The sequence below is a fragment of the Anomaloglossus baeobatrachus genome, chromosome 5 (assembly GCF_048569485.1).
Source record: "Anomaloglossus baeobatrachus isolate aAnoBae1 chromosome 5, aAnoBae1.hap1, whole genome shotgun sequence".
In the NCBI taxonomy this organism is placed as follows: domain Eukaryota; kingdom Metazoa; phylum Chordata; class Amphibia; order Anura; family Aromobatidae; genus Anomaloglossus; species Anomaloglossus baeobatrachus.
The window spans coordinates 194,442,868-194,465,690 of NC_134357.1; the positions used below are offsets into that span (position 1 = coordinate 194,442,868).

The window sequence follows — 22,823 nt, forward strand, 5'->3', positions numbered from 1 at the left end:
ACGATATATCATCGGGGTCACGGTGTTTGTGACGCACATCCGGCGCCGTTAGCGACATCGCAGCGTGTGACAGGCAGGAGCGACCTTAAATGATTGCAAAAGAGACAAAAATCGTTGGTATATGAGAGGTCGTTCATTTACCAAAAATCGTTGTCTCGTACATAGCGAGGTTGTTCCTCGTTCCTGCGGCATCACACATCGCTATGTGTGACACCGCAGGAGCGACGATCATCTCCTTACCTGCCGTCCACCGGCAATGAGGAAGGAAGGAGGTAGGCGGCATGTTTTGGCCGCTCATCTCAGCCCCTCCTCTGCTATTGGACGGCCGTTTTGTGACGTCAATGTGATGCCGAGCGCACCTCCCCCTTGAAGGAGGGATTGTTCGGTGGTCACAGCGACGTCGCAGAACAGGTATGTGCGTGTGGCGCTGCAGTAGCGATAATGTTCGCTACGGTAGCGATCACCACATATCGCACCAACGACGGGGGCGGGTGCTAACGCTCGCGACATCGCTAGCGATGTCACAGCGTGTAGAGTACCCTTTAGCCTTCATTCACATGTTAGGGCATGCACAGTAGTACTGTCCTATTTTTTTTCTCAAGCACTCGGACCCAAGAGTGAGATACAGTGCCTACAAGTAGTATTCAACCCCCTGCAGATTTAGCAGGTTTGATAAGATGCAAATAAGTTAGAGCCTGCAAACTTCAAACAAGAGCAGGATTTATTAACAGATGCATAAATCTTACAAACCAACAAGTTATGTTGCTCAGTAAATTTTAATAAATTTTCAAGATAAAAGTGTGGGTCAATTATTATTCAACCCCTAGGTTTAATATTTTGTGGAATAACACTTGTTTGCAATTACAGCTATTAATCGTCTTTTATAAGACCTGATCAGGCCAGCACAGGTCTCTGGAGTTATCTTGGCCCACTCCTCCATGCAGATCTTCTCCAAGTTATCTAGGTTCTTTGGGTGTCTCATGTGGACTTTAATCTTGAGCTCCTTCCACAAGTTTTCAATTGGGTTAAGGTCAGGAGACTGACTAGGCCACTGCAACACCTTGATTTTTTTCCCTCTTGAATCAGGCCTTGGTTTTCTTGGCTGTGTGCTTTGGGTCGTTGTCTTGTTGGAAGATGAAATGACGACCCATCTTAAGATCCTTGATGGAGGAGCGGAGGTTCTTGGCCAAAATCTCCAGGTAGGCCGTGCTATCCATCTTCCCATGGATGCGGACCAGATGGCCAGGCCCCTTGGCTGAGAAACAGCCCCACAGCATGATGCTGCCACCACCATGCTTGACTGTAGGGATGGTATTCTTGGGGTCGTATGCAGTGCCATCCAGTCTCCAAACGTCACGTGTGTGGTTGGCACCAAAGATCTCGATCTTGGTCTCATCAGACCAGAAACCCTTGAACCAGTCTGTCTCAGAGTCCTCCAAGTGATCATGAGCAAACTGTAGACGAGCCTTGACATGACGCTTTGAAAGTAAAGGTACCTTACGGGCTCGTCTGGAACGGAGACCATTGCGGTGGAGTACGTTACTTATGGTATTGACTGAAACCAATGTCCCCACTGCCAAGAGATCTTCCCGGAGCTCCTTCCTTGTTGTCCTTGGGTTAGCCTTGACTCTTCGGATAAGCCTGACCTCGGCACGGGAGGAAACTTTCAAAGGCTGTCCAGGCCGTGGAAGGCTAACAGTAGTTCCATAAGCCTTCCACTTCCGGATGATGCTCCTAACAGTGGAGATAGGTAGGCCCAACTCCTTGGAAAGGGTTTTGTACCCCTTGCCAGCCTTGTGACCCTCCACGATCTTGTCTCTGATGGCCTTGGAATGCTCCTTTGTCTTTCCCATGTTGACCATGTATGAGTGCTGGTCACAAGTTTGGGGAGGGTCTTAATTAGTCAGAAAAGGCTGGAAAAAGAGATAATTAATCCAAACATGTGAAGCTCATTGTTCTTTGTGCCTGAAATACTTCTTAATACTTTAGGGGAACCAAACAGAATTCTGGTGGTTTGAGGGGTTGAATAATAAATGACCCTCTGAATAAATTTTTCTCAATTTAAAAACAATAAATAAAAAAGAAATACGGTAATTCTTTTTTGCTGCAGTGCATTTCACACTTCCAGGCTGATCTACAGTCCAAATGTCACAATGCTGGGCAGTGTGGTCCTCCAGGTAGTGGTCTCACCAATCTTTCAGATTGCTTCCAGCAACCTTTGGCTTTGGTCTTTTTCCCCCCCTTCCCCCTCCTGGGTGGCAGGATGGTATGGTGCATTGTGGGGTTATACTGACCTGAGTGTGGGCAAATTGCATGGGGGTGGATATTGAACTTCTCATTGTAGAAGGTTATGTATAATTACTTAACCTGCAATTTTCTCTCTCCGCACTATATACATGTATTTGCATGGTATTGTTATTTATAGCTTGATCATCTCTGCTGGATTGTCAGTTTTGTAATATCATGTTTGATGTATCTAAATGACTATGGTATAATTTTCTATGACCACTGCTATGTATTAGTTCTAATACCACACTGTTCCAGGATTTTTCTGTGTTTTTAAAGGGGAAGAAAAACTTTTTACTGTGTGTTTTCTGATATCCGTCTCTAATTATGTGATGAATTTCTGATGTCTGTTAATATGTTAATAAAATTTGGTAATTTTTGGACTTCTGTGTTTCTCTGATACACCATATAATGATGCAGGTCTAGTGTAGGTTTATAAGCTTTGTTTGGTAGATATGCATATATAAGATATGGATCTCTATTTCCGTTTTTGGATTTATACCTTGTGTTAGCCTGTGGGGGACACTGGGCCGGCTGGAGAGACCTTGGGTTAGCCTGTGGGGGACACTGGGCCGGCTGGAGAGACCTTGTGTTAGCCTGTGGGGGACATGGACCAGCTGCAGAGACCTTGTGTTAGCCTGTGGGGGACACTGGGCTGGCTGGAGAGACCTTGTGTTAGCCTGTGGGGGACACTGGGCCGGCTGCAGAGACCTTGTGTTAGCCTGTGGGGGACATGGGCCGGCTGCAGAGACCTTGTGTTAGCCTGTGGGGGACATGGGCCGGCTGGAGAGACCTTGTGTTAGCCTGTGGGGGACACTGGGCCGGCTGGAGAGACCTTGTGTTAGCTTGTGGGGGACACTGGGCCGGCTGGAGAGACCTTGTGTTAGCCTGTGGGGGACATGGGCCGGCTGCAGAGACCTTGTGTTAGCCTGTGGGGGACATGGGCCGGCTGCAGAGACCTTGTGTTAGCTTGTAGGGGACACTGGGCCGGCCGGCTGGAGAGACCTTGTGTTAGCTTGTAGGGGACACTGGGCTGGCTGGAGAGACCTTGTGTTAGCCTGTGGGGGACATGGGCTGGCTGCAGAGACCTTGTGTTAGCCTGTGGGGGACATGGGCCGGCTGCAGAGACCTCGTGTTAGCCTGTGGGGGACATGGGCTGGCTGCAGAGACCTTGTGTTAGCCTGTGGGGGACATGGGCCGGTTGGAGATATCTCATGTTAGCCTGTGGGGGACATGGGCCGGCTGGAGAGACCTTGTGTTAGCCTGTGGGGGACATGGGCCGGCTGCAGAGACCTTGTGTTAGCCTGTGGGGGACATGGGCCGGCTGGAGAGACCTCGTGTTAGCCTGTGGGGGACATGGGCCGGCTGCAGAGACCTTGTGTTAGCCTGTGGGGGACATGGGCCGGCTGGAGAGACCTTGTGTTAGCCTGTGGGGGGACATGGGCCGGCTGCAGAGACTTCGTGTTAGCCTGTGGGGGACATGGGCCGGCTGCAGAGACCTTGTGTTAGCCTGTGGGGGACACTGGGCCGGCTGGAGAGACCTTGTGTTAGCTTGTGGGGGACACTGGGCCGGCTGGCTGCAGAGACCTTGTGTTAGCCTGTGGGGGGACATGGGCCGGCTGGAGAGACCTTGTGTTAGCCTGTGGGGGGACATGGGCCGGCTGCAGAGACCTTGTGTTAGCCTGTGGGGGACATGGGCCGGCTGGCTGCAGAGACCTTGTGTTAGCTTGTGGGGGACACTGGGCCGGCTGCAAAGACCTCGTGTTAGCCTGTGGGGGACATGGGCCGGCTGGCTGCAGAGACCTTGTGTTAGCCTGTGGGGGACATGGGCCGGCTGGCTGCAGAGACCTTGTGTTAGCCTGTGGGGGACACTGGGCTGGCTGGAGAGACCTTGTGTTAGCTTGTGGGGGACACTGGGCCGGCTGGCTGGAGAGACCTTGTGTTAGCCGGTGGGGTCTCCCCAAGTTGTGACCCAGTCCTGTAATTCCCTTCACACATAGTAACACTAGTGATCCTAACTGTCCCTCATGAAGTGATACATTAGTATAAATACAGAGTATGGAGAACACAGGGAAGAAGTGACCCAGCAATGTCCACAGATAGGGAGAAGGGGAGGGCCCGAGGAAGAGGAGGAAGCCACCGAGAGAGGAGGGGACACGGGAGGAAAGCGCTCTCCTACAGCGGCACATTGTACTGGGCACGGGGTGTGGGCGAGGAGTTGTGGAGCAGAAAGTAAGAAGAGCGGCGGCGGCGGCGGCTTGTGAGAGCGGAGCAGCTCCGGAGCCCGCACTGTTGCTCAGTCATGTAGCAGGAAGCAGACTGTCTGCCCGAGGAGGAGGAGGGGAGCAGTTTGTTCTCGCCGTTGCTGACTGGAAACAGTTGCAGGGAAGGAGGGAGAGGAGCAGTGATAAGGTTGTGAGGTGAGGCACAGCATGCAGCCCCGCAGCCCTCCCCAGCTGAGCAATATGGCTGCTGCTCGCAGGCTATGTGCAGGCAGAGGGTGCATGAGGGCAGGCTTGTGCTCAGCTCCTGTTCAGGCTGCTAGCTGGAGCTTCCTGCTGGGCCTGTAACTCCACAGAGACAAGCTCACAGACAAGAGGAGGGAGCTGCTGACGAGTCAGGATGGAGCCCAAGCACAGGGAGTTACTCCAGCAGTGCCACAAGAACCTGGTGGAGGCCATCAGTGATGCAGACAGGTTGCTGAACCTCCTGGAGGAGGCTGGCACCCTCACCCTCAGGGACAGGCAGGAGCTGGACACTAGCTGTACTACACAGCAGGATAAAGTGGACCTTCTGCTGAAGATGCTTCTTGTTAAGGACAAGGACCACTTCCAGGATCTGAGGGTAGCCCTGGAGAAGACCGAGCCCCATCTACTACCCATCCTCTACTTGAACGGCTTGGGGAGTGGAGACGCCGCAGGTGAGATCCAATGTTGGTCCTATATACACTGTGCTGCCAGATGACCAGCTCTGGCCCCTCTGTACATACACTTAGCAGCCCCTCAGTTTTACCAAAAATTGCGGCATAGACCGATTTTAATATCCAGAAAGAAGGCTATGTGCCCACGCTGCGGATTTTGCGCGGATTTTGCCGCGGATTTTCCGAAAATCTGCAGCAGCGGCACTTCCAAGCCATTTCAATGGCATTTTGGAAATGCTTTGTCCATGCTGTGGATTTTTCCGCGGCGGATTTGCCGCGGATTTTGATCCGGAAAAATCTGCAGCATGTCAATTGTTGCGGATTTTGGTGCGGATTTTGGGTATAGAATGGGGGGAAAAAAAAAAAATCCGCATCAAAATCCGCGGCAAATTCGTGGTAATCCGCGGCAAAAATAAGGTGCGGATTTGCCGCGAAAGTCGCGGATTTTCATGCAGAAAAATCCGCAGGTACATTCTACCGTGGACACATAGCCTAAGGCCTGGACTACTGCTAGCCATACACTGATGATAACTGGCCACAGAACTAGGGCTTGGCTGACCGCCCCTCCTAACTCCTGCCATATACATACACGCTCCAAATAGCGAAATCCATTTTCCCAAAATCTCTTTGCAGAAGAAAGTTTGGGCACCCCCTACACATTACATTGTCAGCCAGTCCTGCCAAAATCAATGGATTAGGGAGACTTCTCTTAAGGGTGTATTGGTAATTTCGGCCTTTATCCCCTCTCCGTTGGATGCGGTCCGACCATTGGGACTCCACCAAACCCGAGATCCAAGCTCTCGAGCTGCTTGGGAATGGAGCTGTGGTCGATCATGCGCATCTTTACTTCATTAATTTAATGCGTGACCAAAATTGGTCATGAGTGAAACATTTAGCCCATGTGTACAAACATTATTCTCATAAAAATGTGTGTAGCCGATAAGAACCAGAATTGCTTTAAGATGAAAGCAGGGAGCAGGTTACTCTTGGACAGCACCAACCGTGGATTGTTTTGTGCTGTAATAAAATAAGGCTGGGTCTGCACCTATGCTCATGTCAATAAAGTTTATTTGACAAAGTGCAGGAAGTGCTCAGCTTCCATTCCCTGATCCCTTCTCTATGGACACAGTGTATGTATACAGACAGTGTATGTACACAGGCACTGTGGTCCCAAAGATAAGATCTGGGAAGCAAGTGAGGATGAGGAGTTTATTTACCAATAAACAGGCTTCCAAAAGAGCAACATGCTTCTTCGCTGGGTAAAATGATTTTTAAGCTTGCTTCAAAGGATCATTCTCGGCAGCACCTAGTACCGTGTAAACAGGACAAGTGCTGCCGAGACAGTCTGTGCACACAGAACAATCTATTACTGATGGTTGTGTCATGTGCTCACTGGAAGTGGTGCCAGCCTTCTAAACAGGCTATTGAATGACTGCCGATCGTGTAGCATTGGCAGTCATTTGTAGTGTACATGCACCCAATGACCTCAGATTGAAGTATACTACTTTGTACAATGGTACAGTGTACATTTTCATAGAGCGTTACAATACATTGTATTATTTCTTGTACTGAGTTTTAGGTATATGCTACATTACAGTCCAGAGTTGTATTCACCATTCTGCAATGCATGGTAGACCAATATTCCCCCCAACAATGAATCGCCTGGGGCTCCATTCACATTGTGCTGTTGGACAAATCCGTCCATATCCACATTAGTCTGATCTGTATGGAAGACGCCAGAGATTAAATCTTTATTGTAGGACCAGTCTTAAGGTCCCGTTACACATAGCGATGTCGTTAGCTAGATCGCTGAAACGTCACAGGTTTTGTGACGCAAGAGCGACCTCGCTAGCGATCTCTCTACATGTGACACATAGCAGCGACCGCACCCCCGCTGCGATATGGCCGATTGTACCTGAATGTCCTGGTTCACTTTTTGATCGTTTGTGTCCCGCTGGGCAGCATGCATCGCTGTGTTTGATGACATAACAATGACGAGCGACCTCGTTGGCATGCCTGGGTGGAAACACTACGCCTCTATCGAGGTCTGAGTCGTCAGAATAGCTGCTGTGTGACAGGGTCCCAACGACCGCCGAGGTCGTTATATGGATCGCCGTATCGTTGCTGCGTCGTTAATTTGATCTGCCTGTTTGCCAGCTCACTAGCGACCAAGTAGCGACGTACCAGCGATCCTGACCAGGTCGTATCATTGTCGGGATCGCTGGAACGTCTCTACGTGTCATGGGACCCTTACTCCATGTTCACACTTCTTGGAACCAGCTTACTGTCAATATGAAGAGTTTGCCGCTGAACTGATAGCATTTTTTTTACTATCGTAAAAAGAGGAGGTAGCCAGCTGACCGCATTAGCCTGTGGATTGATGACACTGCTCATGGCGGGAAGACGAATGAACAAATAGGGATGTATCCAGCTGCATGGATAAAATTCCTGAATTTTCACTCAGGCATCGTAAAATTTCATATGACATTCAATACAGCCCAAGAATGAAACATGCGTTTCTGGTGTGTATAACACCCTTAATCACTGTAGTTTTACAATGGGCAGAGCTCTTTTCACACTCCATATGTAAATAGGGATGATTTGTTACATTATGATTCAGCTTGTTTGTCAACAAGTTTGTGGATGGCTTTAGCTGGCAAAAAGTAACCTCAAAAATCCAGCCCTGGTTGTGATCTCCACTGCAACTTAAGATCAATATGAAATAAGTACGGTAATGCATTGTAGATAAAGCTTTCTATCCCTGTAATATAGATTGTACAAGTAAAATAGCCTTAAAGTGTAAAAGTTCACTTAGATGGCCAGATTTTTAGGAATGAGCATTCGTCGTCGATTGCCGACTTGTGTAAATAGGCTGATGATCACCCGGTGAACAAGCAAAACACTCATTCTTTGGATAACTGAGACCTCTCATGTTGGAAGTAGAAGTCCTTATTGTTGTATTTTTGTCCCGTGTAAACAGGAAATTTGCTGTTAATGATGATGATATTTTACATGCACAGAATGGTAATGATTATTTTGTTAGTGTTGGCTAAATAGGACTTGAAGACCGAGAAGTGCAAATATTGTCTTGTCTGGGTGTGAAACAAGGGGTGAAACCCAGAGAAGGCTTTCCTTGTCGGGTTAGAGAGTCACAACCATTTGCAAGCTTATACAAGACACTGCTGGTGCAGCCCCCCGTGGATGTACACTGTAAAGCAGTGATGAAAGCGTTAATGCCATGTTACCGTGAATGAAAAGACAATCCAAGATTAATGGTGCTTTATTGGACAACATGTTTCGGAGACTGAGTCTCCAAAACGCGTTGTTTAATAATTCACCATTGAGGTATCCTTGTATTGTCTTTTTCCTTCACGGCAGCACAGCGTTAACCCTTTCATTACCACTTTACAGTCTATTTTGTGAGTGTAGCATTTTGATTGGCCTGTCTAACTCATTAAACAACTGTAAATTGTCTTATATAAAACCCATCAATGGTAATTTAGTGGCCGCAGTTGATTTGTGTAAAAGGGCCTTAAGGCAAGGTTCACACACTGCGTTTTTTTGACGCTGCGTTTTTGTGCGTTTTTTGCGGCAAAAAACGCATGCGTTTTTGCCGCGATTTGGTGCGTTTTTTGCTGCGTTTTTGCTCACTGCGTCTTTATGCGTTTTTTTTATCAGTGAACAAAAAAAAAGGTCTGATGTCATTTCCTTCTTCAATATGTTCTTCATTCTCAACTAGTGTATGCAGGAGAGCAGACAGCTGCAGAACTACAAGGCTCAGTATACTCCATCCAATAGTGTATGCAGGAGACCAGACAGCAGCTGCAGAACTACAAGGCTCACCATGCTCCATCCAGGACTGTATGCTGGAGGGAGAGTCAGGGGGAGCAGACCTACAAGGCTCAGCATCCTCCATCCAATAGTGTATGCAGGAGAGCAGACAGCAGCTGTCGAACTAAAAGGCTCAGCATCCTCCTTCCAGGACTGTATGCAGGATTTCTTTGCCCCCCCAAACAAAAAAAATGACGTGGGCTTCGCCATATTTTTGTATGCTAGCCGGGTACAGCAGGCAGGTACGGGCTGCCCCCAACCCCCAGCTGCCTATTTGTACCCGGCTGGGAACCAAAAATATAGAGAAGCCCTTTTTTTTTTTTTAATGATTTCATGAATTTCATGAAATAATTAAAAAAAAAAAAAAAAAAAAATGACGTGAGCTTCGCCATATTTTTGTGTCCAGCCGGGTACAACTAGGCAGCTGGGGATTGGAATCCACAGTGCAGGGTGCCCATGCTTTCTGGGCACCCCTGCTGCGATTTTCAGTCTGCAGCCACCCCAGAAAATGGCGCTTTTATAGAAGTGCCATCTTCTGGCGCTGTATCCAACTCTTCCAGCTGCCCTGATGCCGGGTGGCTCACTGGGTAATAATGGGGTTAGGGCTAACTGTATATTATCAGCTGGCCCTAAGCCCGAAATTCATGGTGTCACGCCAATATTAGGCATGGCCACCATGAATTTCTAGTAAAGATAAAAAAAAAACACAACACACAGAAAAATATTTTTATTAGAAATAAAACACAACACAATTAGTCACTCCATCTTTATTGAAATAAAGAACCCCCCCCTCCGCAGTAATCCTGGGTCAAGGGTCCCGCGCCGTCCAATCCGGATCCAATATCATCTGATCGGTTTGCTGGAAGGCAAAGCGATCAGATGATATGTCAGGTTCAAGTGCCTGAATCACATGACACAGCAGCTGATTGTATAAAAGCCGTTTATACAATCAGCTCATGCATCGGTGCAAAAAAAAAAAAAAAAACTTATGTGCTGATTACCGGCAGCTCCTGGAGCGAGTCTGATCCCGTCCGATCGCTGCAGGAGCTGCCAGTAATCAGGGATGAAGTCTCCTGACGCATCCGCTGATAGGTTAAACCGGCCGGCCGCTGGCGTCACCCCGAGACTTACGATCAGCTGACGCGTCAGGTGACTGCATCAGGTGATCCATCGCCAGGTCCTGCATCCTGCAGGCATACGTACCTGTGGAGACTGCACACACCCGGAGCGGTGGTACCGGGAGGAGGAGCTGGGAGTGGGCATGGCACCGGGACCCTGCAGACAGGTGAGTATGACATATTTTTTTTTCTACTGTTCACTTTTGTTTTCGCAGCCGCTTCCACCTCCTGCCCGTACATGACGCCGCACGGCAGCTGACATGCACAGGATGGGAGGTGGAAGCGGCTGTGACGGTACCGGGAGGATTCATGCTTCTGTGTTTACTGATAGAAGGAATCCTCTTCCTGTACACGTCACTTTACTACCCACCTCCTGCGTTTATATCTGCGTTTTTGGTCTTAGAATAGAAACGCACCAAAACGCACCTATTTGCGTTTCTCATTGCGTCTTTACACATCCCATTGCACTCAATGGATGAAAAGCGCAGTGAAAAACGCGGGAATAATTGACATGCTGCGTTTTTGTGGCACCACAAAAACGCAGCCGAAAAAAAACGCTGTGTGCAGACAGCAAAAATGAAAACTCATAGACTTTGCTGGGGAAGCAAAGTCATGCAGTTTTCTGAGCAAAAACGCACCCGAAAACTGCGCAAAAACGCTGCGAAAAACGCATTGTGTGAACTTACCCTAAAGAGGTTATTAGGTCTAAAACGACAAGTCTGCAGTCACTATATGTGACTGTAGACATCTGATTCCTCACATAGCGCATACTGTGAGGATGCTCCAGTGTCAGCATTAGGATATGCATACTACTGGCCAGTATCTAACTAGACTGTTTCCGGTGTCCTTAATACAAGTATATTGCGTGAGGCTGGTAAAAGTCTAGTAGGTTTCTGGCTGGGAGTTTGCATCCCGATCCTGACAGCGGAGAATCCTCGCAGTGCACAGTGCGCGCTAAGTGAGGATTTATAAATCTGCAGTACATAGTGACATAGAGGGTGACTGCAGACTTGTCGTTTTAGACTGGAGAACCTCTTTTAACACTAGAAGTCCCAGAGAGGGGTCATTTAACATTTCTACCTTTTGGAACCCAGAGACGGGTCGAATGACCTGAAGGATTTTAGCTAACATCCTATAATCACCGTCTTTTGTTCTGTAATTAAGGCCATTGCTGTCGCACCACAGGAGGTTGTTGTTTTCCATTGAGTTTAGCCACTTAGTTTCTAGTTAGTTCTATTCAGTTTGGACTAAGGGTCATTTGACCCTCTTTTGGGACTTCAGGGGGAGCTCGAAATTTCTGGGACTTCTAGTGTTAAAGGAGTTGTCCGTTCTTCTGATAAGTTTGGAGTCATTCTACCAGGCTGCAGACTTGTGAGACTTTACAGCATGCACACTACATAGTGGCAGGATTCACCAGTATTGCTGGTGAGAACAGGTGACCACAAGATTTACATACTTCCAGCCACAATATATATTACATTATAATCTATTCTGTATGAATACCGTTAGAAACTTTTTATTTTGTTTCACTCTTTATTTGCAGGTACTTTTAGTTTTTGTTATACAACCTTGCTGGCAATACATTTTATTGCAGGTGAAAAATGAGTGCCTATCCAAGTAAAAGGTGGATGGGTAGATTGTGCAAAGTTCAGGAGGGTTTGTATTGTTCATAGATGGATATGTCCACAGGCATCTAGAGAATTATGAACGAGTGTTCCTGGGGATGCTTGTTTACCGATTATCTGCCAATCTAATTGCTAAATAAACCAGCAAAATGTTCATAGGGTGAAAAGATTTTTAAGCTAGTTTAAAAAAAAATGATTGTTCTTGGCAGCGCATCGTACATGTGTACACGCATGGCGTGCTGCTGAGAACAATGATATTTTCTGATACTCTAGAACACACTGGGAACCATGCAGCTGAGCAACTTTTAGTGGCTACATTGGAGCGGATCAGCGGTTGTCAAATATCCTATTTACACAGGCTGACTGTTTTCACATGCACTGACTGATCAGTAATATAAGTGTACTGTGCGCATTAGAGCATTTTGGTCTCGGCAGCACGTGTTCTGTTTACACATGAAAGCAAAATTCAAAATCATTTCACTCTACGAATGGGTGTTTTGCTTGTTTGTTGTGTGATTGGCAGCCTGTTTAGAGAATCTATTGGTAATAGTCCTTATTGCTGCTTTTTACTAGCCTAATTCTTACCTCCTCCATCACCTGCAGAAAAGCAGAGCTCTTCTACTTTTTCAGAGTTCTGTAGTTGTGTTGATGCTGTGCTTTTTCACAGTGGGTCTCACCCTTCAGAATGCATTTTGTGAAATCCACAGCAAATTTGGAGCAATGCAAATACACAAGGTCCACATGTAGCTAGTGCAGATTTTGCATCTAATGCAAGTCTAACTGGTACTTTGCACGTTGCGATATCGCTAGCATCGGCTAGTGTGACGCCCTGGACTAGTCAGGTCGTCCCAGGTAGTCACACACAACACCACCCCCTCCCGGTTAGGTGACATCAGTCAAACTAAAAACCTTGTCACCACCCTCCAGGTTTGATGTCCAACCCAGGGGGCGGGGCCAGATGGTTGGCTCCGCCCACCGAGGAGTTCACAGGCCTGGAGGCGGTAAAACACAGAGTCAGGTTCAAGTTGAGGAAGAGAGTAGTCTACAGGAGGTTGAGAGCAGTCAAGTTCACGGGCAGTCCTGTGCCCAGGCCTGCCAAGAGACTACCAGGTGGCTGGGTCGGAGCCCAGTCGCCATTGGCAAGGAGGCAAGACGGTGGTGGCCACCTGCAGGAGCTGGGATTACAGCCGGTGGAACCATAGGGACCGGGGTCGGGTGGTGGCCCGCCGGTACCGAACCGGGGAACCGATTGGAAACCGAAGCACCAGGAGGGGTACTCAGACCCAGTACAAAGCCCTGAACCAACAGGGCCAAGTCAAATCAACTGATTGCGGACTGGACTTAAGGATCTATCCCACACAAGTCCCGTTAGAAGACAACAGCCCAACCATACAGGGTAAAGCCACCGCCAAGGCATAGAGACCCAAAGGGCCAGCGTCTGCGGGCAAACGGGCTCCTACAGCATATACAAGTCGGGGAGCGGACTACCGGTGTCTAGGCATAGGAGTCAAACATTTACACACAGAGGTGCAGGAGAAAGGCGGAAACTACCAACCTATTCTGGGAGAAGCTGCAGCCGGTTGCGGGCCCCATTCATCACTCCGTTTGGTTTACCAGAGACTCCGGTGTCTTGTGTTATAGTGAGTACACCAGTGCCTTCGGGCTGCACACCGCACCGTACCGCAACACTTCACCCTGCACCCCGGCCCTCGCCAACTGGGCCCCGGGAGCAACACCCCCTACCCACGGAGGGGTCAACACCTAGCTGCGCCATTACACCGCTCCCGGGAGCCCCCATACCTTCACCGCAGCGGTGGTGTCTACAATCACCACAACCCGTGGGTGGCGTCACGAACTTACATCCCAAACCACCGCGGCCCCGTGGAACTCCTCACTCAAGTCCCCGCGTGTACCGCCAACTCCCTTTCAGAACGACGTGACCCCCTGGTCCGTGAGAGGCTCGAGCCACCACCCGCAGTACGGGCACGGATTCGAGCGGCTCGGCGGTCGCAGCCGAGCCGCGGGGCGGTACACTAGCGATGCCGAGCGCGATAGTACCCGCCCCCGTCGCACATGCGATATCTTGTGATAGCTGTCGTAGCGAACATTATCGCTACGGCAGCTTCACACGCACTTACCTGCCCTGCGACGTCGCTCTGGCCGACGAACCGCCTCCTTCCTAAGGGGACGGGTCGTGCGGCGTCACAGTGACGTCACACGGCAGGCGGCCAATAGTAGCAGAGGGGCGGAGATGAGCGGGACGTAAACATCCCGCCCACCTCCTGCCTTTCGCATAGCCGGTGGAGGCAGGTAAGGAGATGTTCCTCTCTCCTGCGGCTTCACACACAGTGATGTATGCTGCCACAGGAACGAGGAACAACATCGTATCTCCTATTGGTGCGACATTATGAAAATGACCGTCGCTACACAGATCACCGATTTTCGACGCTTTTGCGATCGTTTATCGGCGCATCTAGGCTTTACACGTTGCAACGTCGTTACCAGCGCCGGATGTGCGTCACTTTCGATTTGACCCCGATGATATCGCAGTAGCGATGTCGCAGCGTGCAAAGTACCCCTAAGGGTAAGTTCCGCACAGGAGACTAGGCGTACGAGCAAGGGTGCGTGCCAACAATGAGTTTTACTCACATTTTTGATGCTGCATATTTTCCCTTCTTCAAACATGCAGCATTTTACAGTACAAGCGCAGTTTGGGGATTTATAGAAATCTCATGTCCACTGTGCTTCTTTTTTACGCTGCGTAAATTCACCTGTTTATTCCAATCCGCAGCATGGCAATTTCTCTTGCTAGAACACTCAATTTTTTGTTTAGATTTTCCCCATAGAATTGCAGTTGATGTGGAAATTCTGCAGATAAAAAACACACGCGTTTTTGGTGTGTTTACGCATCGGAAACGCATAAAAAAAAGAAAAGTGTGTGTTCCGCACCTAATGATGTCAATACCAGGAAGTTTCAAAAACAACAGAGCTTTAGATGATACAACAAACAGAGATATAAAAAAAGCAGTGTCAAAAACATACACAAAACAAAAGCTAGTGAACTAAGGTCCTGAGATGGTGCATAACTTATGCACCATCAAAAACTGAACAGATACTGATCGTGGGAACATAGCCTAAGGGGCACTTTGCACGCTGCGACATCGCAGGCAGATGCTGCGATGCCGAGCGCGATAGTGGCCGCCCCCGTCGCAACTGTGATATCCTTGTGATAGCTGCCGTAGCGAACATTATCGCTACGGCAGCTTCACATGGACTCACCTGTCCTGTGACCGTCGCTCTGGCCGGCGACCCGCCTCCTTATTAAGGGGGCGGGTCGTGCGGCGTCACTGCGACGTCACACGGCAGGCGGTCAATAGGAGCGGAGGGGCGGAGATGAGCGGGATGTAAACATCCTGCCCACCTCCTTCCTTCCGCATATCCTACGGAAGCCGCAGTGACGCCGGTAGGAGATGTTCCTCGCTCCTGCGGCTTCACACACAGCGATGTGTGCTGCCGCAGGAACGAGGAACAACATCGGACTGTCGCGTCAGCGTAATCATGGATTACGCCGATGCTGCACCGATGATACGATTACGACGCTTTTGCGCTCGTTAATCGTATCATCGAGCCTTTACACACTACGATGTCGCATGCAATGCCGGAAGTGCGTCATTTTCAATTTGACCCCACCGACATCGCACCTGCGATGTCGTAGTGTGCAAAGCCTGCCTAAAGCTGGGTTCACACATAGCGACAGCGACAACGACATCGCTGTTACGTCACCATTTTCTGTGACGTAACAGCGACCTTGTAAGTCGCTGTTATGATCGCTGCTTAGCTGTCAAACACAGCGATGCAGCAGCGATCATAACATCGCTACATGTGCAGAGAGCAGGGAGCCGCGCACACTGCTCATCGCTGGCTCCTTGCTCTCCTAGCTACAGTACACATGGGGTTAATTACCCGATGTGTACTGCAGCTACATGTGCAGAGAGCAGGAGCCGGCACTAGCAGCAAGAGCGGCGGAGGCTGGTAACGAAGGTAAATATCGGGTAACCAGGGAAAGGTCTTCCCTTGGTTACCCGATGTTTACCTTGGTTACAGCTTTCCGCAGCTTCCAGACGCCGGCTCCTGCTCCCTGCTCGCTTCATTTCGTCGCTCTCTCGCTGTCACACACAGCGATGTGTGCGTCACAGCGGGAGAACGACGACGAAAAAATGAAGCTGGACATTCAGCAACGAGCAACGACCCCACAACAGGGGCCAGCTCGTTGCTGGATGCCACACACAGCGACAGCGATGGGACGTCGCTGCAACGTCACAGAAAATGGTGACGTAGCAGCGACGTCGTTGTCGCTGTGTGAGACACCACCTTAAGAGACATTGACATGCTGCGGATTGGAATACCGCATCGCTGGGGAGTTTGTACAGTGTAAAAAAGCACAGTGGACGTGAGATTTCTATTCATACCATCCACTTTGCTTGTACCGTAAACTGGATTTTGGATGCAGCAAAAATATGCAGCATCAAAAACGCAAGTAAAACTCCTAGTGAGCACGTACCCCGAGTGTGTCTGCTCTAACACTTTATTTACACAATGCAAATTGAAATCTGCCTGCAAATGCTGTCTGATCTTTATTTCACACACAGGATAAAAATAACTCTTCAGTTGTGTTTACGAGAATTAGAAAACACCACGGGTGCCCCTGCCTATGAGAACGCTGCCAGTGAGCTGCGCTCAGGCTGTATTCAGTTGGTCATTGTTCGCTTGCTGGGAAATCTTACATGGGAGACTCTGCATAAAAGAAAGAGCATACGTATAAATTGTTCATACTAGGCTTGTCTTAAAGGGAACCTGCCTACAGATTCATGTTGTTCCTGCTATGGGCAGTATGAATTAATCATTGGCTGCATTATTGCTTTCATCTATGCTTTTTATTCTGACACGTTGCTGCATTTAAGAAAAAAAACAAACCACACTTTGGAAAGCTCTGGGTTTCAATGACCTGTACACAGCAGATGCCAGGCAGCTTCTCCTTGACCCGCTCCCCGCAGCTTGACTGCTGCCAGGTTGCCTTTAAATACTGGGGAGATTGTGTAAAGTTGCATTTCCCTTGTATGTTCAATCTGCACATTGGCTTGATAGTCTCTTCTTGTAGCAGACGCTCTACATTTTAGTCTAGCTGGGAAGTGCTGACACTACAGCCTTCAGCTAATGTTCCTTTAGTGAACAAACACAGGGGAACGTGGCAGAGCGCCAAGAGTGGAGTTTTATAAGCAGCATCTAGTAGTGGCCAGCAGGGTGCAGAGGTACCCAGAATTCTTATGTATCTTCTATAAGATTATATACATATATCAAGCAAAATGAAATGCTTGTTTATACATAATGAGAATTCAGACAATAATCCAGCCTCGTCTGCATGACAACTTAAAGCTCATTACAACTCATCTCTTAGGAGGAATTCACTTCTTCCTTACAATCTGTTCCATACATCTGGGTAGGGTTATTTCTGCAGGAAGCACATGGATTTCTTCAAGCCCTGTTCAAATTAAATCAGGACTCACAGAAATTTCTACAAACCTTCCTTGTGATTATTCCCACAATCTTCTTAATCAATGTTCACTTTCAATCATTTTTGTTGCATTCATTGGGATTTTGTTGGCAAAGTTATTTTATAGGTTAGACAATGATGGCATTGGATTATTTTGAGAATTTATTCAAGCAAATTACTTCGACTCTGTTTTTGTGTGTAAATCCCTACATGTGAACATTAACCACTAATAACAGTAAACACAAACAACTAAATAGTAAAAGGTCCTTATGCATGGAATAATTCTTCAAACTACTAATGAATGATCTGTGATTTCCAAGGTCTGGACTCTCAATACCATGCTAGCAATCCATTGCACCACTGATAATTTATTCTTGCTGGCACACTTGCGTTAAACAATAGTGTTTTCTGCACACAGCACTTTATAAGTCTCTTCTCAGAAAGAGTAGAGCAGATTCTGTTTTTTCTTTAATTGCCATTTGCAATTGTAGCCGCTACTACTGTGTTGTGTACAGCAGTATGGAGATACCACAACCCTTTAAGTGTCCTAGATTTTTAAATCCTAAATTGAAAATGTTAAAGGGATAGTTAAATATGTGTATACCGGTATTCTTTTTTTAATCATGAATTGTTTGGAAAATAAAAAAATGAGGCATACTCACTTTGCAGGGACCCATCCTCCTCCATACACACACCCCTTCCTGCCTGGATCACTAACCCCCTTACACATAGGATATAGAGAAAGGGATCAATCCACAAGGTTGATTTTGTACTGGCCCTTATAATGAAAGCATTGGAATAGCTGTCACCACTGACTACTCCTCATTTGTGAGGCTGAACATGTATTTCTTTATCGTTCCTATGGGAGACCCAGACAATGGGTGTTTAGCTTCTGCCTCCGGAGGACACACAAAGTACTACACTTAAAAGTGTAGCTCCTCCCTCTGAGCTTATACACCCCCTGGAGAACCAGATCTAGCCAGTTTATCGCTTTGTGTTCAGGAGGCATACATCCACACATGCATTCTCATCTGATTTTTGATTTTTGGAAAGAGTTTGAAGAAAAGCAGGTCCAAGTGGACCCCCGGCATGTCCCTTCTCACCCCACTGTGTCGGCGGTGTTGTTAAGGTTGATTCCAAGGCTGGAGCCTTACATGCCGCGCTCCTTCACCATCCCTCCTAGGCTCTGGCTTGAAGTGGGAGCCAGCACTGTTCTCCATGCTTGGCAGGAGACCGGTCTCCATCCGCAGCCCTTCAGGATCCTGCTGGACCGGAGCACTCATCCCCAGGGACTTGGAACCCTGCGTCTCAGCAAGCTAAGTACCTGAGGCGTTTATATATTGGGGGTCCCTGTACTTTATTGTTGTGGGAGAGTGTGCTGATTGTGTTTTATGACATTTCCGGCGGGTTCTCTGGCTGTCGCCTGAGAACCGCGCCGATGGCGCCTGCCGCACCGCTCAAATTTAGGCCCCGGCTTCGCCGGAGGCCTAGTTTTGGTTTCTCTGCCCTCGCATGTCACTCATGCAGAGGGACACGCTCGGCTCCGCCTGGCGGCCGTTCTGCACAGGGGAGGGACACTCCTCACTGCAGTGTATGTCCCCTCCCCTGTAGGTCTCTATGGCCCTCCAGATCCCGCTCCCAAGCAAGTCCCGCCCCCTCTCTTCGCTCCGGCGGCCATTTTCTCAGCGTTCCCCCTGCGATCAGTCATTGCAGCGCTAGTCTGCAGCATCCCTGCTGAGGTGCTGTGCTTGGGGGTCCGGGCTTCGGGATTTGGAGGGCACACAACACCGCTCCAGCGGTCTGGTAAGCCACAACCTCTGGTTGTGGACCTCTGTATATACTCTCTGGGGGTCATTCTCTGGCAGAGCCCCCACTCCAGCAGCATGTCTCACACGAGGAGCAAGGCACCAAAGCTGTATTCGGTATGCACTGCATGTAAGCTCCTACTGCCTGAATCAAGCACCTATCCACATTGTGATGCCTGCTCTAACCTGATGGTGCCTCAGCCTGGAGTCTCACTCCCAGTGGTCTCTCAGGCTGCTCCTGCTCCTGTGGCTGAACCCCCGGCTTGGGTAGAATCCTTTTCTAGGTCTATCTCCCAGTCTTTTGCCGACTCCATGGGACTTCTGTCCAGGACTTTGCTGAATATGCATAAGCCCCCTTCACAGGGTGCCTCTGCTGCTAGGGGTCTCTCAGGACCGGAGCTCACAGAGGATTCATCATCTGGTCCCAGACCCCGTCCTTCTAAGAAGAGACACAGGGTTCCCTCTCCTTCCTCGTCCCGCGGCTCTGATTCAGGAGCTGACTCGCAGGACGAGGAGGATGCCTTTACGGGGGGCTCGGAGGCTAACTCCATGTACCCCATTGATCTGTCCGAAAGTGACTCAGATGTTAGTGATTTGATTGCGTCCATTAATTCTGTACTGGATCTCAATCCGCCAGTATCAGAGGAACAACCCTCTCTGGCAGAAAAGCACCAGTTTACCTCGCCTAAAAGGGCAAAGAGTGTGTTCTTTAACCACTCCAGTTTTCAGGCCGCTGTGACCAAGCCCAGGGCCTGTCCTGACAAACGCTTCCCAAAGCGTGGTTCTGATGACCGTTTTCCCTTTCCACCTGAGGTGGTCAAGGAGTGGGCTCATTCCCCAAAGGTAGACCCCCCGGTGTCTAGACTCTCAGCCCGGACCGTTGTATCGGTGGCTGATGGCACCTCTCTTAAGGATTCCACTGACCGCCAGATTGACCTTCTGGCCAAATCTGTATATGAAGCGGCAGGGGCCTCGTTCTCCCCGACTTTTGCAGCAGTGTGGGCTCTCAAAGCCATCTCTGCTTCTCTAGAGGGGATGCATTCCCTCGCCAGGGAATCTATGCCCGAAATGGTTACCTTAACTTCCCAAGCTTCAGCTTTTTTATCCTATGCCATGTCTGCCATGCTGGAGGCTTCTCACCGCACTGCGGTGGCTTCGGCTAATTCCCTCGCTATCCGCAGGATCTTGTGCCTTCGAGAGTGGAAGGCAGATGCTTCTTCAAAGAAGTACCTTGCTGGACTCCCTTTTGCTGGGTCCCGGCTGTTCGGTGAACAGCTGGATGAAATTATTAAGGAAGCTACTGGCGGGAAGAGTACTTCCATGCCACAAACCAAGACCAGGAAACCTGTCCAGGGCAGGAATCAGTCGAGGTTTCGTTCCTTTCGTTCCTCCAACTGGTCGTCCTCTAAGCCCTCGGCCTCGTCCACTAACTCAGCCAAGGACCAGAAATCCAACTGGCGCCCAAAAGACCGCAGGAGGTGCTGCCACCAAGGCAGCGTCCTCGTGACTATCTGGCTGCTCCAGCAACATCCTTAGTCGGTGGCAGGCTCTCCCACTTTGGCGACGCGTGGTTTCAACACGTCTCCGATCAGTGGGTGCGGGATATCATCTCCCACGGCTACAGGATAGAATTCTCTTCCAGCCCGCCAAACAGATTTTTTCTGTCAACTCCCCCCTGCTCCAAGGCCGCCGCCTTCTCGCAGGCCGTGGCGTCCTTGCAGGCCAACGGAGTAATTGTACCGGTTCCCGCCCGGGAACGGTTCAGAGGTTTCTACTCAAATCTCTTCCTAGTCCCCAAAAAGGACGGTTCCTTCCGGCCCATCCTGGATCTCAAGCTTCTCAACAAGCATGTTCAGGTGCGGCATTTTCGCATGGAGTCTCTGCGATCAGTCATTGCCTCAATGACCCAAGGGGATTTCCTGGCATCCATCGACATCAGAGATGCCTATCTGCATGTGCCAATTGCAGTTTCACACCAGCGTTGGCCACGTTTTGCAATCGGAGAGGAACATTTCCAATTCGTGGCTCTCCCCTTCGGGTTAGCCACGGCCCCTCGGGTATTCACCAAGGTCATGGCAGTAGTGATTGGGATTCTGCACCTCCAGGGGTTGGCAGTGATTCCTTACCTGGACGACCTTCTAGTGAAGGCTTCATCCAGCGCAGACTGTCAGCGCAGTGTCTCGCTCACTCTCGCCACTCTAGCCCAATTCGGGTGGCTTGTCAATATTCCCAAATCCACTCTGACTCCGACCCAGAGTCTCACGTACCTAGGGATGCAGTTCGAGACTCTGCCGGCACTTGTGAAGTTGCCCTTAGTCAAACAGCAGTCCCTTCAACTGGCGGTGCGCTCTCTGCTGAGGCCCCGCCGTTATTCCCTCAGGCGCCTGATGCAGGTGCTGGGTCAGATGGTGGCGTCCATGGAGGCTGTTCCCTTTGCCCAGTTCCATCTGCGTCCCCTGCAGCTGGACATTCTCTGCTGTTGGGACAAGCGGCCTTCCTCCTTGCACAGGTTAGTGGCTCTGTCGCCACAGACCAGGAGCTCTCTTCAGTAGTGGCTTCGGCCCCTCTCTCTCTCTCAGGGACGCTCCTTTCTGGCCCCGTCCTGGGTGATCCTCACCACGGATGCCAGTCTATCCGGCTGGGGAGCGGTATGTCTCCACCACCGAGCGCAGGGCACTTGGACTCCGAGTCAGCCCTTTCGATCAATGTGCTGGAAACCAGAGCCGTGCTTCTGGCTCTCCTAGCTTTTCACCACCTGTTGGCGGGCAAGCACATCCGAGTCCAGTCAGACAACGCGACAGCGGTTGCCTACATCAATCACCATGGCGGGACACGCAGCCGCCTGGCAATGTTGGAGGTACAACGCATCCTTCAATGGGCGGAGGACTCCAAGTCCACCATATCCGCAGTCCACATTCCAGGCGTGGAAAACTGGGAGGCAGATTATCTCAGCCGTCAAACCGTGGACAGTGGCGAGTGGTCCCTGCACCCGGCAGTTTTTCAGTCAATCTGCCGCAAATGGGGCACTCCGGACGTGGACCTAATGGCATCCCGTCACAACAACAAAGTTCCCGTTTACGTGGCTCGCTCCCACGATCCTCAGGCATTCGCCGCAGACGCTCTGGTTCAAGACTGGTCCCAGTTTCATCTGTCCTACGTGTTTCCCCCTCTAGCTCTCTTGCCCAGAGTCCTGCGCAAGATCAGAATGGAGGGCCGTCGAGTCATCCTCATTGCTCCGGACTGGCCCAGGCGAGCTTTGTACCCAAACCTGCTCCATCTGTCTGTAGAGGTGCCGTGGCATCTTCCGGACTGTCCAGACCTTCTCTCACAAGGTCCGTTTTTCTGCCACAATTCTGCGGCTCTCAGATTGACGGCGTGGCTCTTGAGTCCTGGATCTTGACGGCTTCTGGTATTCCTCCTGAAGTCATCTCCACTATGACTCGGGCCCGTAAGTCTTACTCCGCCAAGATCTATCACAGGACTTGGAAAATTTTCCTGTCCTGGTGTCGCTCTTCCGGCCATCCTCCTTGGCCTTTTTCCTTGCCGACCCTTCTGTCCTTTCTACAGTCCGGTCTGCAGCTGGGACTGTCCCTCAACTCTCTCAAGGGACAAGTCTCGGCTCTGTCAGTGCTGTTCCAGCGGCGTATCGCCCGGCTGGCTCAGGTTCGCACCTTCATGCAGGGCGCG

At 49.8% G+C, this 22,823-nt stretch overlaps 1 protein-coding gene across 5 annotated transcripts in view; it reads left to right on the forward strand.

Annotated features, from left to right (window-relative positions):
* Positions 1-4,428: 4,428 nt before the first annotated feature.
* The window catches only part of DLG5 (discs large MAGUK scaffold protein 5), a 343,229-nt gene continuing 324,834 nt past the window's right edge, over positions 4,429-22,823 (forward strand). For 4 of the 5 annotated variants that reach the window (XM_075349077.1, XM_075349073.1, XM_075349078.1 and 1 more), the window contains exon 1: positions 4,429-5,206. In XM_075349077.1, the coding sequence (XP_075205192.1) occupies positions 4,909-5,206 (298 nt within the window). In that variant the 5' untranslated portion in view covers positions 4,429-4,908. The remainder of the gene's footprint in view (positions 5,207-22,823) is intronic. The other variant, XM_075349072.1, reaches the window with a different exon arrangement.